General features: G+C 39.5%; 2 protein-coding genes across 7 annotated transcripts in view; one reads left to right on the plus strand and one right to left on the minus strand.

Annotated features, from left to right (window-relative positions):
* The window catches only part of STX17 (syntaxin 17), a 36,287-nt gene extending 25,637 nt beyond the window's left edge, over positions 1 to 10,650 (plus strand). For 5 of the 6 annotated variants that reach the window (XM_072852887.1, XM_072852885.1, XM_072852889.1 and 2 more), the window contains 4 exons: positions 4,642 to 4,760; positions 4,844 to 4,894; positions 6,970 to 7,056; positions 7,777 to 10,650. In XM_072852887.1, the coding sequence (XP_072708988.1) occupies positions 4,642 to 4,760; positions 4,844 to 4,894; positions 6,970 to 7,056; positions 7,777 to 8,016 (497 nt within the window). In that variant the 3' untranslated portion in view covers positions 8,017 to 10,650. The remainder of the gene's footprint in view (positions 1 to 4,641; positions 4,761 to 4,843; positions 4,895 to 6,969; positions 7,057 to 7,776) is intronic. The other variant, XM_072852890.1, reaches the window with a different exon arrangement.
* Positions 10,651 to 13,149: 2,499 nt separating this feature from the next.
* Positions 13,150 to 15,305, minus strand: part of ERP44 (endoplasmic reticulum protein 44) — a 53,985-nt gene continuing 51,829 nt past the window's right edge. Inside the window, exon 12 of the mRNA XM_072852884.1 lies at positions 13,150 to 13,383. Coding sequence (XP_072708985.1) covers positions 13,282 to 13,383 — 102 coding nt within the window. The 3' untranslated portion in view covers positions 13,150 to 13,281. The remainder of the gene's footprint in view (positions 13,384 to 15,305) is intronic.

A 15,305-nucleotide genomic window follows, 5' to 3' on the forward strand; every position in this document is an offset into this window, starting at 1 on the left:
CGGCTAGTGTTCTCTGCTAATGATCTGTGAGAAAGCTGGTTACATCAGGATTAAATCCTTCCACATAATAGTAATTAGTTTGGTTGCTGCAGTAGCAGTGTTGTTTAAAACGGTTTGGAAATTTCATGTGTCTTTAAAATTGAAAGAGTATTCTCAGTCAGTGGCATTGTAGAAGAACCTGCCATCAAATGTGATTTCATGACCCTTCTTGTTGCTATATAGAGAACTACAAGAACTCTTTCAAGCGTGATTAACAAGCTAGGGAGTCTAATGGTCAAACAGGGAGAAGAGAAGAGTAGATTTGGAAGACTGGGCTTGCTTTCAAGAATGTCATGTGCAGTAGTATCATAAAGCCTTACGAATGTCAAGATACGTCAAATATAGAACCATAGAATGGTTTGGGTTGGAAGGGACCTTTGAAGACCATCTAGTCCAACTACCCCACCATGGGCAGGGACACCTTCCACTAGATCAGGTTGCTAAAAGCCCCATTCAGCCTGACCTTGAACACTTCCAGGGATGGGGCATCCACAACTTCTCTGGGCAACCTGTTCCAGTGTCTCACCACCCTCATCATAAAAAACTTTTATTTTCTTACCAGGCCAATAAAAAAGACTGAATTGGCTTCCAACATATGACTCTTGACTTTTTCAACACCTTCAGCATCTTGTAGTTGATTGTTCAGTAGGTTGTCCTAATATCTTTGTAGGTTTCAAAGTCTGGCTATTTGCTGCATTCTCCTTCCCCTCCAAAAAAAGAAGATAATAACTGAATCTGTTCTCTTGCAGTCCTCTGGCACCCCCTTACTCAAGTTCTCAGAAATATGCTTGAACTTTCAGAGGCTGTTTCTTAAACTCTCAAGAGTGAATTTCATCAGCCCCTCAGGACTTGAATAGATCTAGCTCATGTAAATATGTTTAACCTGTTCTCTTTATGTTTCAGCCTAGCCTTTTTTTTCTTTCTTGTTTAAATTAGTTGCATCAAATACCTGATTACAGCTCTCTGTTTGTATAAAGACTGACTTAATCTTTCTCTGGGTCATCTGGGTTATTTTCTTTCTTTACCTGGCAATGCACTTACACTTCCTTTGTCTTCCTCTAACTTGAAGAGCATTCATAGAAACTTTCTTGCTACCATTTATGCCCCTTGGTAGTTGCAATTTATTTGTGTCCTAGTCTTTATGATATTAACTTTCCATGCTTATATTATTGCTTGTACTCATCTTAATTGTGTGTCGAATTCTTGATATCGAGGGCTTTGAAGAGCTCTTGCTGAATCCATAAACATTTTCCTCTGCATCAGGACAACTTGCTGTCTTCTTCAGTATAGCCTATTTTATTAGTGTCTGCCAGCTCTTCTGCAGTCCTTTATCCTTTAGGAACTTCTTCCCCATAGTTTCTATTAATCAGTTTGCGAAATGTGTTAATACCTCTTTTGGGGGGAGCTCATTGTCTTTAGTCTTTAACTCTGAGTTTTAGAATAGTGAACTCCGAGTATTCAGTGATTCCCTTCATCCATATTAGCCGTTACTTTCAGGCTCTTTGTGAGCTCTTCTCTGTTACGATCAGAATTAAATTTAAAATATCTCTTCTTTTGGTAACTTTCTGCAGTTGTCCTCAATACATTCTGGTATTTCATTGGAAAGGCCTTGTCTTGGCTTATTGCTTTTCTAACAGTTACATAGGTGTTAAATGGGAACTAGAATTTAATTTCAAAGAACAGGACTGCTTTTTTAATCTGAAATACCTTTAAAGTATGGAGGACATTGAGCATAACTGCACTTCAGAAAGACAAGAAATTGATCAGAAAGATTGGGATGAGAAGAACAGAAACATACTACTGGAATGACACGCTCCTGCAAGTCTGCTCAAGAATACAGGAAATAATTCACCCCATTTGAAGTGAAACATACAGGCAGGCAGACAACTAAATACAATTAAACAGATTTTTTTTTCAAGTTTGCCTGACAGTGAAAGCAGCTCTGTTGAATTGCTAACACAGATGCAATATATTGCCTATTCTTTTGTGCTTAGAGGCTGCAGTCCTGAAAGCAGATCTTGGCTGCTGATCTTAATCAAAGGAACTTCAGTATGCCCATTCTTTGTAGCATGTTGCTTCCCATCTGGTGGAGAAGGAAGGAGTTTACAAATTCAAATTGCCCATTTAGAAGGCATGTCAGTGAAATGATGTGGTCCCTTCCCCCCTTCACCATCCTCGGCTCAGGTCCAATAGAAATGGAATTTAATTGCATTTTGAACAAATATTAACAAAAGGTGAGACTCCACTCTTAAAATTACTAAGATCTTTTAACCAACACATTGAATCTTCCGGAGCATTAGATTTTTATCTTGAGTGTAATGAGGTGCGAAGCTGCTCTATGAAATCTGCAGAGGTGTTTTGTATTACTGCATTTCTGTGGAGATGCTGTAAGTGAACTGGTGGAGCCACTTCCATTCTCAGTTCTATTAAAATTGGTTAGACTTGATAAAACAGGAACTAGTGAATATAAATTTCTTACTCATACTTTCAGCCCAAATGTGACTCCACCTTCTCTTACTCTTCTTATTCTTTATTTTTTTGAAGTGAGTAAAGAATTTTCTTGAGGAATTTTTTTCCACTAATGTTTAGTTATTAGAAAATGAAAACAGTGTAAACCTACTTATAATTTTAAGTTCTCTTGAATGTGTGTCATGCAAAACTTCAGTATCATTTATGTATGTTGAAGGATGTACTTTTCTACAATAGGTCAGCATAGATTGTTAAGGACAGACCAGAATAGGGAACATAATTTGAGGAGGCAATTTTGATTAGTGAGCTTTTTTTTTGCTTTTGAATTACAAATATTTTAATTTCAACCAACTTAGCATGCCTGTGGCTGATTAGGGAAGAATATGCTTTTCTTGGCAGAAGAAACTTGGTTTTGAAATAAGATTGTGAAGGATTGAAATGGAATAAAATACTCAAAACCAATGTTAAATGTCAGAATATGTAGCAGATTGGTTTATCCAAAAATGGACACGTTTGGATATATGATTAATTATACTGAAAAGGGAAAAGGAATATTTCAGAACCGAGTATATAACGTTAATTAATCTGATGCTTTAGATCAAAAATATGTTCTGGAAGAACAGATGATGATTGTAGAAGGTGAAGTGCCTTCCATGTCTGGAGTCTCAAAGGAAAAGGGGTAGAAATAATTAGAAAGAAAACCAAGCCCAAAATAAAACCCCAAATCGCTTACTCCATCCTTGTTATTCTGCTACTCTGCTTACTTAGTAATTACAGCTGAATATCAGCTTCATTGATGTTAGACTTCTATTGATCCGAGAGTAGGAAGATTAGGTCCTCAATGTATTTTGAGATACTGGGATAAAAATGTTGAGAAGTGGACAAATGTTATGAAAATGTATCATTTTTATTTTATCTTAAATTAATTCCATGAGTGAGCATGCACTATTACTGACTTTTTATTGAATACGTTTATTTTTATTTGTTTTCCATTGTTCATATCTGTTGCAGTAACAGTTATAGAATATTATTATAGTACCTTGGTACATTCATTGTTTCTAAAGAAGATTTTAATGCAATATTTACACTTTAATATTAGACATCTCTAACCAGTCTTCCCCATATTAAGCTTTCTCTAGATACTACCCTCTCCTCCCAAGGAAGGAAACATCTGTGTCCTACTAAGTAGCTAACTTCCTTCAGAAATTGAAGTTGTCTAAATTAACATGATCTTTGCGCTGCGTTTACATACATACGTTCTCCAGTCTGCCTTTCATAATCTCAAGCTATTCCTTAATCCTTGCTATGAGATGACAAACTTGTTTGTTATCATTCTTTATTACCACATAATTACTTGTCCATAATGCTGCACATGTCCATTACATCCGTAGTGGCTCACGACTGGGCTCTTTGACTGGAGGAGGTATGTGTGTGTCTGTTCATTATATCTGCTCTCCCCCACGCCACCTAGTTGTATCTCGTTCTCCATTTTTTCCACCGTACTTTGTCCTAATGCCTTCTGCATTCAGTCCAGGTGATTTAGAAAGGAAGATACTTGAGAATATCTCCTTTACACCGCTGAGCTATAAATGCTTGCCGTCCTCACGGTACCATTACCCAACTGGATCCAGCACTGAACGCTGGGCAGCATGTTACTTGGTTTTCACTGCTTTTACTTCAAAAGCTTTTTCCTTCAGCTTCTTTTAGTCTCAATGGCTGAGAATCAAAGCAGTAGCATAATAATCAATCATAAAATGAATCTGTTCAGTTTTGGAAGCGCAGTGTTTTTATGTGTCCTATGTAAATGAAAAATTTTTGTCCCAAGCTCAGTTTTCTTTGCTCGGTTGATACATAACTTGAATTCAGGAGTATAATTTAGCATCTTTCTCAGAACTGATTGTGAAAGGGCGCTGATAGAAACTAATCCATTTCTTTGGCAATAACTTCCTTTTAAGAAACTCTAGTGCTGTGAGTAAGACTTTTCCCTATATTATCATTTTCAGGGCTGTTGCTTGGCTTGAGTTAGGTTAAATATCAATTTATCCTTGAGAAACATTAAGAGGGAGAAACTTTGCACATCACCTGCATCCTGATCCAGTGCATTTATTTATAAACATCATGTTTCTCACTCAGAAACTTTATATAACACAGCAGTGAAGGACGGCTCCCAAAGTTTAATCCAGATCTACTCCCGCCTTCCCGAAATACCTCAGGAAGAAAATGCAGCTGAGTCCTGGGAAACTCTAGAAGAGGTATGTTGAAACTCCCTTACTGCCACGTTGATGCTCCTGTTTTTAGCAACTATTACAAAATAACATTTGTTTTTTATTTGTAGGACTTGATTCAGCTTAGCCAGTTGGTGACTGAGTTTTCTCTCTTAGTCAGCGTAAGTATTAATTTTGCATTTTGTCCTAGATAGTCTTGTACAAAAAGAGAGCGAAAGGGTAACTCCTAGCTGGGGGAGAAAACGACGAGGAATACTTCTGCCCGTAATCTGAACTCAGACTGAGCTTGTGTCACTTGATCAAAGTGACAGAATAGCAGAATAACATTAACTGAATTTATTCAGTCCAATGTTCAAGACTACAAAATCCTAGTCACTGTTAGGAACTTCAGGAAAATGCCAGCAGAGGCAGAGCAGTTTCCCCACAGTGAGCCGAGATGCTGCACGAAGGTGCTGTCTTTGCTACTTGGGACCTATGGTAAATAGACCTGTAATTTCAAACCCTGTACATTAGATACTTTCCAAAGTCATAGGTGATGCATATAAGGTTTACATCAAATTGTCTAGCAGTAAGGTGAAAGGTTTTCTTTTGATTTTTAAGTGCCAACAGAAAAGGAATGTTCAAAAGCATTAGTTTAACTACTCAGCTGCCCTGTCTGGTTAGAAAACTAACAGCTCTTTCTTCCCTACATCAGTGACTCATTGCTACAAGTATCTTTGTGGCTCTCCTGTTGATTCAGGCTCTGGCAAGGTAATTTTTTGAGGAGGCAATAGTCTTCTGTTTCAGCACTAGTGCTGATAATTGCCACCCGAGCAATCACTGATGTTCTAGCCAGTGCCCTTGGCCACAAGCTGAACCTTAGCAGAAGCTCTACAGTGTTGACCGCAGGCTTCTACCCATTCATTTTTACAATTTCTAATCGTAATGGTGACAACAGCCTTCACTGCACAGGGTGGGTGTTTCTCAGGTACTTTTTCTTGCTTAATCAGGAGTACGAGAAAAATCTGAAGTTTCCCTCACCTTTATCATGCCCTTTCTCTGCTCTCACAAATGTAGCTGCAAAAAGGTTATGCATCTTCATCATCCGCACTCAGTTCCCAATATTTAGTTCTTCCTGTGCCACAGGGAATTTAAACCCACAATTCTCATCTCCTAGGAGAGTTCTTTAATCTTCTTGCTGTTGGGTTAGTTGGCATAGATAAAATAGCTTTTATCCTTTCTGCTGAATACGTGCTGCTTCACATATACAAAAAACCCCCTAAGATTCATTAGGCTGGAGAGGGACTGCAAAAATTTTTATTCAGTAGCCTAAATGTTAGCAGCTTTAGCTAAAAAGGGGAGTTCCTGTTCCCAGGACTTTCTGGATTTTACACATAACCATCATTAGATTTAATAGCAAGTATCTAAAGTGTGTGGATTGGATCACAGATGAAGATACCAGAGCTGGTGGATTCAGCAGTTTCTGAATTAGAAAGAGGAAAAAAGTTTAGAATGCCTTTTATTTTAAGCTGAACATTAGCCTTCTCATTATTTTGTGACATAAAACAGGCTGGGTACTGCTGAGATTAAAATAAGAACAAACAAACCCACAACAACACCCTTTATCTTCTGCTCCAGCATTCTCTGGGAGAGACTGCAGGGGAATCTGACTGCATTTGGAAAAAGGATGGAACATTTTTGTAAAATCAAACAGTAGAATATAGAGCAACAGCAAGTATATTTTCAGTACTGTCACTACTCTATTTGTAAAGTTAAGTCAGTGTTTTACAATGTCGCAATTAAACACTTCTGTTTAGATTTCTTGGTGCAGCTTTGTATGTTGGGAGTTGGTACTGATCTTGTAAATGCTCTTTATAGAATTTTTTTTGAACATGAAACTCAGCAGGAAACAAAAAGGCTAGTTTGGATTATTTTTTCCTTTGGAATGCGAGTTCATCTATTTACAGAAAAGATTTTGAAATTGTATGTTTTGGGTTGTTTTCTCTAACTGCAGCAACACATTGTATAATACCCACACCATATTATTACTTCATAGTTAAGATTTTTTTGAAGTAAGTTTGCAGTTTCAGCAGAGTTTATCAGACGCTATTAATGAACCACCATTAAGGCTGCACGGCTGCAGTGTGTAGCAGATGAAAGCGGCTGTGGGGCCCTGATTACAGGCATTAAAATGGTGTGTGTTGGCTCACTGCTGCTTCCCAGCAGGTTACCTCACTCATAATTCCTTTGCATCTAGTCTCAGCAGGAGAAGATTGACAGGATTGAAGACCATGTCAACAGTGCTGCTGTGAATGTTGAAGAGGGAACCAAAAACTTGGGGAAGGTAGGGATCTGCTCCTGCTGGTGAATCAATGGTACTCTGCCTCCCAGCAATCCTCTGTATTAACCCAATTGATCTGCCGTCTTTAATGCTGAGGGAGCCAGCAATTAAGGGAATAAGGAAGAAATGACCCACAGGTAGCAGGGCAAAAAATAAATCAATCTCTCTTGTAATTTTCTATCACATCCAGGCTACTAGGAAATACAGGTTTTTGGGGTTTTTTTGCTTTTTTATGCTATTCTGATGCTACATTGGTTTACCTGCAAAGACAAGAGCATTCAACGATTGGCTCACAAGAATGAAATAAGCGTAAAACAACAGGTTGATGATAACATGCAATTTCAATCCCATTCTATGTAGATGCCAGTGATAGTTGCTAATAAGCCACAAACCTAGATTCAGGCATGTTACTGAAAAGTCTGAGCATTTTCTGTTTCTCACTTGATTTAATGATTGGAGACGAGGTAATAAATAGTGTACATAATCAGGCAATAGCATGTAAAAGGACCTGGTTCACAACTGCATACATGAGATAGCTCAGTTTTGAATTGGTTTTGGTATGTTCTGTCATACATGTGGGATAGTAGATCATCTTTTTTTCAATACTAATTTGTAAAGTTTATTTATCACTGAGCATTCAAGTCATTGCCAAGAGCAATGAGGGGAAAATGCACATCACCACAGGCAAGTATTCTAACTCTTTTTTTTTTTTCCCCTTTACAGGCTGCAAAATACAAGCTGGCAGCTCTGCCTGTGGCAGGTGCAGTCATTGGTGGAGTGGTGGGGGGTCCTATTGGTCTCCTTGCAGGCTTCAAAGTGGCAGGAATTGCAGCTGCACTTGGTGGTGGGATTTTGGGTTTCACAGGTGGAAAATTGATACAAAGAAGAAAACAAAAAATGATGGAGCAGATCTCTTCCAGCTGTCCAGAGCTTTCTTGCCAAAGAGCCAAAAAATCCAGCTGAAGCAGAGATTCGTTTTGACTAGGAACAAAAGTGTAGTAGCCGTGCTAATGACAGACTTGCAGCCTTATGCTTTAAATACAAGGCTGAGTTGTGTGAATTTTGACAACGATACTATTACTTGGGAGGGGTGAAACGGTAATGTCAGAATTTCTCTTTACAGATGTAGTAAGTGACATCAGTCCTTTGAAAACTGTATGGATAACTTTTAATTATAAAATTCTTAGGTGAGCTATAGGCACAGCTGCAAGGATGGGTGACGGGTGCTTCATGCCAAATTTGCACAAAGTGTCTTGTAGACAATACGAAGAGATGAATTTGGAAAACCCTAGTGCTTTCCCATGAACGCCACCCAGAAGCTAGAGCTTTTATTATAGAGCTCCAAAGAAAAGGAAATAAGCTGCATCTATCTTTCATGGTCATCGTACTTTAAATTTACTTTCATTTATCTGGATTCCCAAACTCCTCCTGTGTATACCCCCATGACATGACTGACTACGCCTGTTCAGTAACGCACAGGGAAGCGTTAGTTGCCATAGGAAAATGTTAAAATGTTGGCTGAGCAAGGTGGAAAAAACACTTATGTACATCCCACATCTGCCTCCATCAGCCAAATCAGATCAGCATCATAATCAGCTTTTCCCCTTTTTCAGGTCCTTTTTTTTAAATTTGTAAACTCCTCACCTTGTTCAAAGTGTAGTTAAGAATTAAACAGTCTAAGCAGCAACCCTGCAGGACTGCTACTGGAGAATAATTTTCCATAGCTGTTTGTTTAACTCCGTGGCTTGTCCTGAGAACACCATACAGGATGAAGTGACAAGCTCTGGCATACTAAGCCCAAAGCCTCAGCTTACTTAAGCAGCACTTACTGCTACATGTTGCCCTTGCTTCTCATCTGCTGTCACCAACAGCGCTCTGGTGGGAGAGCTAAATAGCTTCCCTGGAAGGATGTGCTGCAGCCAGGCCCACTCCCTCAGTAGTCTTCATTATCCCTCAAGGGTGGCATTAGGCACCAGGTCAAAGGATGGCGAAGCAGCGAGGCCCTGCAACGGTGCCAGTGTCCGCTGACATCCCCAGATGATGGGACTGTTTTGCAAATGTCAACCTGATACTGTTTACAATAAGTAAACCATGCTTGTTTGGATCAGCTGCACACCTCTGGCATGCTGTTCGGTTCTGAAACTTCTGCTTCCACCCGCACTGTAGAGTAGCTTCTCAGCCTTTTCAAGAGTTTGGGACATGCTGTGGAGCCTCTATGGGGTGAGATGCTGTTAGTGCTTTTGCTAGCTTTTTATAGCGGATGCTTGTTCTTCCTTATTCCATCCTTATTCTGCTGCCTAAGAAGCCTTTTGCTTCTGAAACTTCCATTGTTACATACAGGAGTGTTAACATGTTTTTATTGTCACATAATCTACTGTTCAGCACATGGTCCTACCTCCATCCTTCCAGGACAGTTCCCACACTATTGGTGCTAGTGTTTGGGGGAACAGATATTGAGGTTGGGAAGCTGCTTTTTAAAGTTTTAAAATGGTTCAATTAATCCTGAGCTCTGCTTGAGTCCAGTTTTATTAGGTGAACACAGAAGTCGGTGTTCAGTGATAAGGCTCCCTAGCAGGGAACACTGTATAAAGGAAGCCCACTATAGAAAGAGCTCCCTTTTCTTAACCAGTACTTCGGTATCATCATTGGAAATAACTGTCTACTAATGACAGATGATAGGTTTTTGTGCCTAGAGACACTGTAAGCAACTGTTAGTTACAGCACAAATATCTTTTTCTGAACAGTTCTTCCTTATAACTTTTAAAATACGATTGAAATTGCTATCAGTCAGAGCATTGTGTCTATTTTAAGTAGGTCGGAGGCTCAGGGAAGCAATGCGTGCAAGAATAGTTTTCACAAGTAATCGCAAACATTGTCAAAACTGCATGTGTTAAAACCACAGTGCCTACACTGTAAAATCAGCTGGAGTGGAAAACATGACCCAAGTAATTCAGCTCATTTGCTCTTGTCAGGCAAAAAGCGCTCTTCTTTGAATGCATCTACTTTGGATGTAGACTCATTTAATGAGCTTGTAACAGCTTCATACTAAGGCTGTTCATTCCTTTGATATGTAATTTCTACGTTTAAAGGAAGAAACTAAGAAAAAAAAGTGTTCTTAATCAGAAACTGTGGTTGATTCTTTGTGTGATTTTAAAAAGCTATGTCTGCTTTCCTACTGTACGCTTCAAAACCTTGTACATTTAAATGACAGCAGCCACATCAGATACATTGAGGACTCCACCCTCTGCCCCCAAGATGGACTAATGCCAGGACAATCTAAATTCATAAAACTGAATTTCTACCACAGCTTATACAAATTCAGCTTGGTATGCACTCATTTTATGAAATACCTAGCACAAAAACTGTTCTTCCTCCTTGCGTCTTTAAGGAAGCAATCTCAAAACACGGTGTAGACAATAGACTTAGGAGACTATTATTTAAGCTATGATTTTTAAAAATAGACGGGTTATTTACATATGTGAAGAAACACGGGCATCTGAGTAACCAAACTAGCATTTAAATTGCTAGGCATGTTAGTCAGAAGAAATGTAAGATATACATAATTCTTTCAGACCAAATAAAAGTTTTTGCCTACGAGACTGGTTGTTGAATTTGTTGAGAATGTCGGGGTTTGTTTTTGCCTACAAGACTGGTTGTTGAATTTGTTGAGAATGTTGGGGTTTATTTCCTTTCAGCACATAAAAGATCAATCCCTCACAAATTTTATATTAGAAAAATAATTGCATTACCAAGATTTAAGAATCCTGAATTGAGCTACCAAACACATGCTTCAGCTATTGAAATATTTACATTGACTGAAATTAACACAAGTTCCTAAAATGCTACATCCATCTAGTAACTCGTACACATACGCTAGCTCAGAAATGGACTCCTTAGTTCAATTAAAAATGGGGATAACACTAATATTGTTTGACAACTTCCCATGAAAGCCTCAAGAAATGTTAAAGGGAGTGGTTAGCTGAGCAATGAATGGTTAAAATCACTGATGTAAATGATCAGAATTGAAGGTCTGAATTTGAAACACATCTTGTGTTTTGTGAGAGCAACACTTGCTCTCTCTAGGCAAACTCTATTTCATCAGATACTTCAAGTGATACTCAACATCATGTTAGGCATACCTAGACTTTAGCTGTTCAACCTCCAATGAATACACAATGAAATTACTTGGGTGCCTAACTATCATAAAACTGATACATCTAATTGTCTACTTAGTGCTGGGATCCCAAAGCTCTGGGAACAAGTCCTTACTCAGAAAAGCAAACTTGGATGAAGGAATGGCAGAGGGGGTTCATCTCTCTCACTTTCTAGCTGAAAGCACCAGCCACTGGACTGTTGGGTATATGATGAGATAGCATCTCTCTCCAGAAAGAGACGTTTAGACATCTTCCACCAAACAGCATTTTATAAATAAGAATCCCAAGGGAAAAATAGGAGCCTTGGAGGAGTAAGATGAGTACTTGTAGGCACCATGCAGGAATTGACTAGAATTTCAGGTGCCTGAACAACTCCAGAAGTTCTGTAGCACCACCTGCAGATAACAAGTGTCAGCCTTAAAACCATACCCTGCTCACATCTTTGGATTCCAACTAGAAGGTGATACGACTGAGCTGCCAAAAATGCTTGATTTGGCATGAGATGGAGAATGGGACAGGAGAAGACCTGGCTTTCAAGTACTTGATGTGCACTCCAAAATGCAGATTCACAAAACCGACAAAAAAGTATGCCTGTAAACAAAATCTTGTAATACACTCTTCTTAACTACCAATTCTGCATCTGCTCAGTTTGGCTGTAGCTTAGTGTTGGCTGGTACTAGCAACGCCTCAGAATAACCCCCTAGAAAGCTCATGTGCCTGTTGCTGCAGGGGCTTGATTCAGCAGCCTCTCTTGGGATCAACTTTTGCCACAGCTGCACAGGACCACATCAGTCTTCTGTCGATAACTGAGTAGGTGGCATCCAGCTGAGGGGCTAAAGAACTGCAGCTGTGAACTGCAGAAGTTGGGGCATTCACTGAAGTAAACACCCAGTGGTCCACCTCTCCAAAGAACAAGCTTGCTTCTAAGGACACTGAACCTTGGGGGCCCACATCATGGACCTAGATTCTTTGTGGTAAGTGTACTGTACAAATCCAATACTAATTTGTTTCCAGCAATGCACCCCAAATTAACAGATATTTTTCCATCTCAGTTTCTGTATGTTCATCTCACCAAGCAGCTTGAAGATTGAGAAAAGCCCATATTCCAATACTATGCACAACAGAAAAGCCCACAAGGAAAGCAGTAATTCCTTCTTCAGAGCAGAATTCAAAGAATATGCAATAAATAAGGCACAAGCCAGACAAAGGAGTAACAGAAAATTTGCAATGGTTGTTCAGAAAGTAAATGTCTGCCAGGAAGGCAGGGACCCAAAGAAAAAAAAAGACTAATCATAACAAATAGATACAGAGATTAATTTAAGACTAACAAAACTAAGATGGCAGTCCACCCCTAGTCCTCTCCTACTTTGAAGGGTTTCCAACATTCATGTTCTTTTAACACAACTGTGCGGATAATATAACAATCTTAATAATTCCAGGAAATCAGAGCAGGTCAATACAGCCCTTTCATTCAAAGTACAGCTATTATCATTAAAACTTTTCCTTTCCTCACTTGGTATTTTAATAGTCAGAATTGTTTAATCGCTTAGACATTTACACCCAGTAAAGCACCACACGAGATTCTGTAAAACTTTAATTTATTCCCCTCCCAAGTATCCAGAATAGAAGACCCTCTTAAGTTGGAGAAAAATGTGACAAAGAAATAGATTACCAGGATAGCTGTTCACATGAAGAAGAAGAAAAAGCACATACTACCAAGGTTACACAGAAAACAACCCAAAAGTCCTATTTAATGGGATAGTGCAAGTTAACAGCATGTCTCTGGCAAGGATACCTTCATTTGGATTATAAAAGTTTTACAGAACAGAGTTAGATCAAGAGTCTAGATGGGTCTCTGATATTTTACTATAGCATTAGGAACGTACTGTTTGAAAGATGCTGTACAGAATGACCCACCAAACAAATGTATTTACAAGCCTGGGGAGAAAAAAATTATTTTTCAGTTTATTCAAAATAAAAATACACATAGAATTATGAAAATATAGGTTTACTATTTCCACCACACAGAAGTCAATGCTGCTGTCTGAAAGGCTTGCAAGATTATTTCAAGTTTTTAAAGTTCATCTTTTTCCCTCAATAAGGTGTACCTATGTTCACTGGGTGCCAGTTTCTGGAATGAGCTCTCTGGTGGGCTGCTTGCTAAATCCTGACTTGGCTGAAAAACAGAACAAACAGTAAAATTGCATGTTAGACTTATTAAAATAATCAATCACCTCCATTAAATGAACTTCCAACATTAATTATGGGAGTGCACGAATGTCTAGCATTCTCAAATTGAATTTTTTTTTTTTTGGAAGGCACATTATAAGTCCCAAGTAGGTGGAATACAAACACATTAATTAAGCACCATCAGTTACGGCTATTCATTTTGTTGGCACATCTCAAAGGTAATGGCCATCACACAAGTTTCTGTACAAGGGACTTAAAAGTATTTGAAATGCACCCCATTGCAGATTTATCTGAGCCTATCTACCACTTGCTTTGAAGGTATTCTGGTTTGTGTGTTTGAGATACACCAGGGCAAAAGTGACATTGCTGCCAAAATATTTTAGAACTCATTTTTTGTGGAAACTAAAAAAAACCAAACATGCAATTCAAGGGACATACATGACCCAAGACAGCAGCCTCCAGTTTAGTTAAAGCCAGTATTTCTATTGCACATGCATACACATCTTCCACAAGATGGCAGGATGCCATACGGAGATGAGAAAGTAAACATCCCAGGTTTTGTGTGCATTTTTCAAGGCAGAATGGAGACCAGAGCAAGCCTGCAGCTCTTAGGCAACGAGCCTGTGCCCAGATAGGCAGCAGGATCTAGGGACTCGGCAGGCTTCCTCCCTCCCTGGCCAAGCCTCCTCCAGACTGCAATGGCCTCAGTGTCTCTCTTCCTCACGCATGCCTGTCTAGCTCTGAGCTGACTGAATGCCTGGCCTATGCCTCAGTCTCCAGCCCCATTTTCTGTCTCCTGTTGACCTGAATTCTGGTTGTTCAATGAATTCCTGAGAAACACAGGGAGTTACTAGTTAAAGGAATTACTGCAGAGACAATTCAGCCCTCATGTTTTCACCGCCAGTCATGATAACTTTGAAAAGCAGTCATTCTCCTGGCCCAAGGCAAACCCTCCAGGGCTTTCATGCTTTTAAATCTTTTACCTTTGAGCAGGGCAACAGGAGGCTGCACTCACACGGCTTAGCACAGAGCCTCCCTTGCCACATCTCACAGATGACCAGGAAAATGAGCCTCTAGCCATAAATAGTTTCTGTCCCTCACCCACAGGTTCTGGGATGGCCCAAGGCACCCCAACACAAGGGCACCAGGTATCCTCTGGGATCAACGTGGCTCTCTGAGCCCTAGACAATAAGCTATAAGTGTTTAAAAACAGTTATTTCTTTAGAGAGGGCCTGAGGTAATGAGAAGGTTACCTGGCAGGCAGTTATGTTTACAGCATGACATCAAGCATATGAGCTGAGCGGTGTATCGAGAAGATACAAGGCTGATCAAGACACAGTTAGAAGACTGGGCTGAGCAGAGGGAATCAGGGCTGGTAATGTCCTTTCTTTTCTGCCTCTTGGATTAAACTAAACACTGATGTGCTCCAGAGTTTTGTCTGGAGAAGGATCTAGTAGTTGTGTTCCTGAAGAGATCCCAGGACTGACTTCCAGGCATGTAATTATCCAGCATGACAACCTTTGAGCAGAACAGTGACAAATCCAAACTGACTAATGCAGCCTGTGACCACTATTAATGCCACCTGTTAACTGCATTAATAAAACTAATAAGCCCTATTACCGCTTATCAATCTTTTGTTGATGCTCTAACAATCTGCCTCCTGCTTGGATTGGTGACTACGAGTAAATATATAAAACATTCAATCAATTGATGTTTCCCCCTTAGAAGCACCCTCTCATAGTGTGTCGTGTGGGAAATGATGCATCTATGATGCATCATCAGTTTTTGCACTGAAATCACATGAGAACGTAAGAGCAGCTCTATGAGCTCAGAACAGTCATCTGGCCCAAGATCTTCTGTTTCAGTGGAGAAAATATATCTATTCTTATACTCTTCCCTTATTCAAGG

Source organism: Ciconia boyciana, chromosome 2 (genome assembly GCF_034638445.1).
Source record: "Ciconia boyciana chromosome 2, ASM3463844v1, whole genome shotgun sequence".
In the NCBI taxonomy this organism is placed as follows: Eukaryota; Metazoa; Chordata; class Aves; order Ciconiiformes; family Ciconiidae; genus Ciconia; species Ciconia boyciana.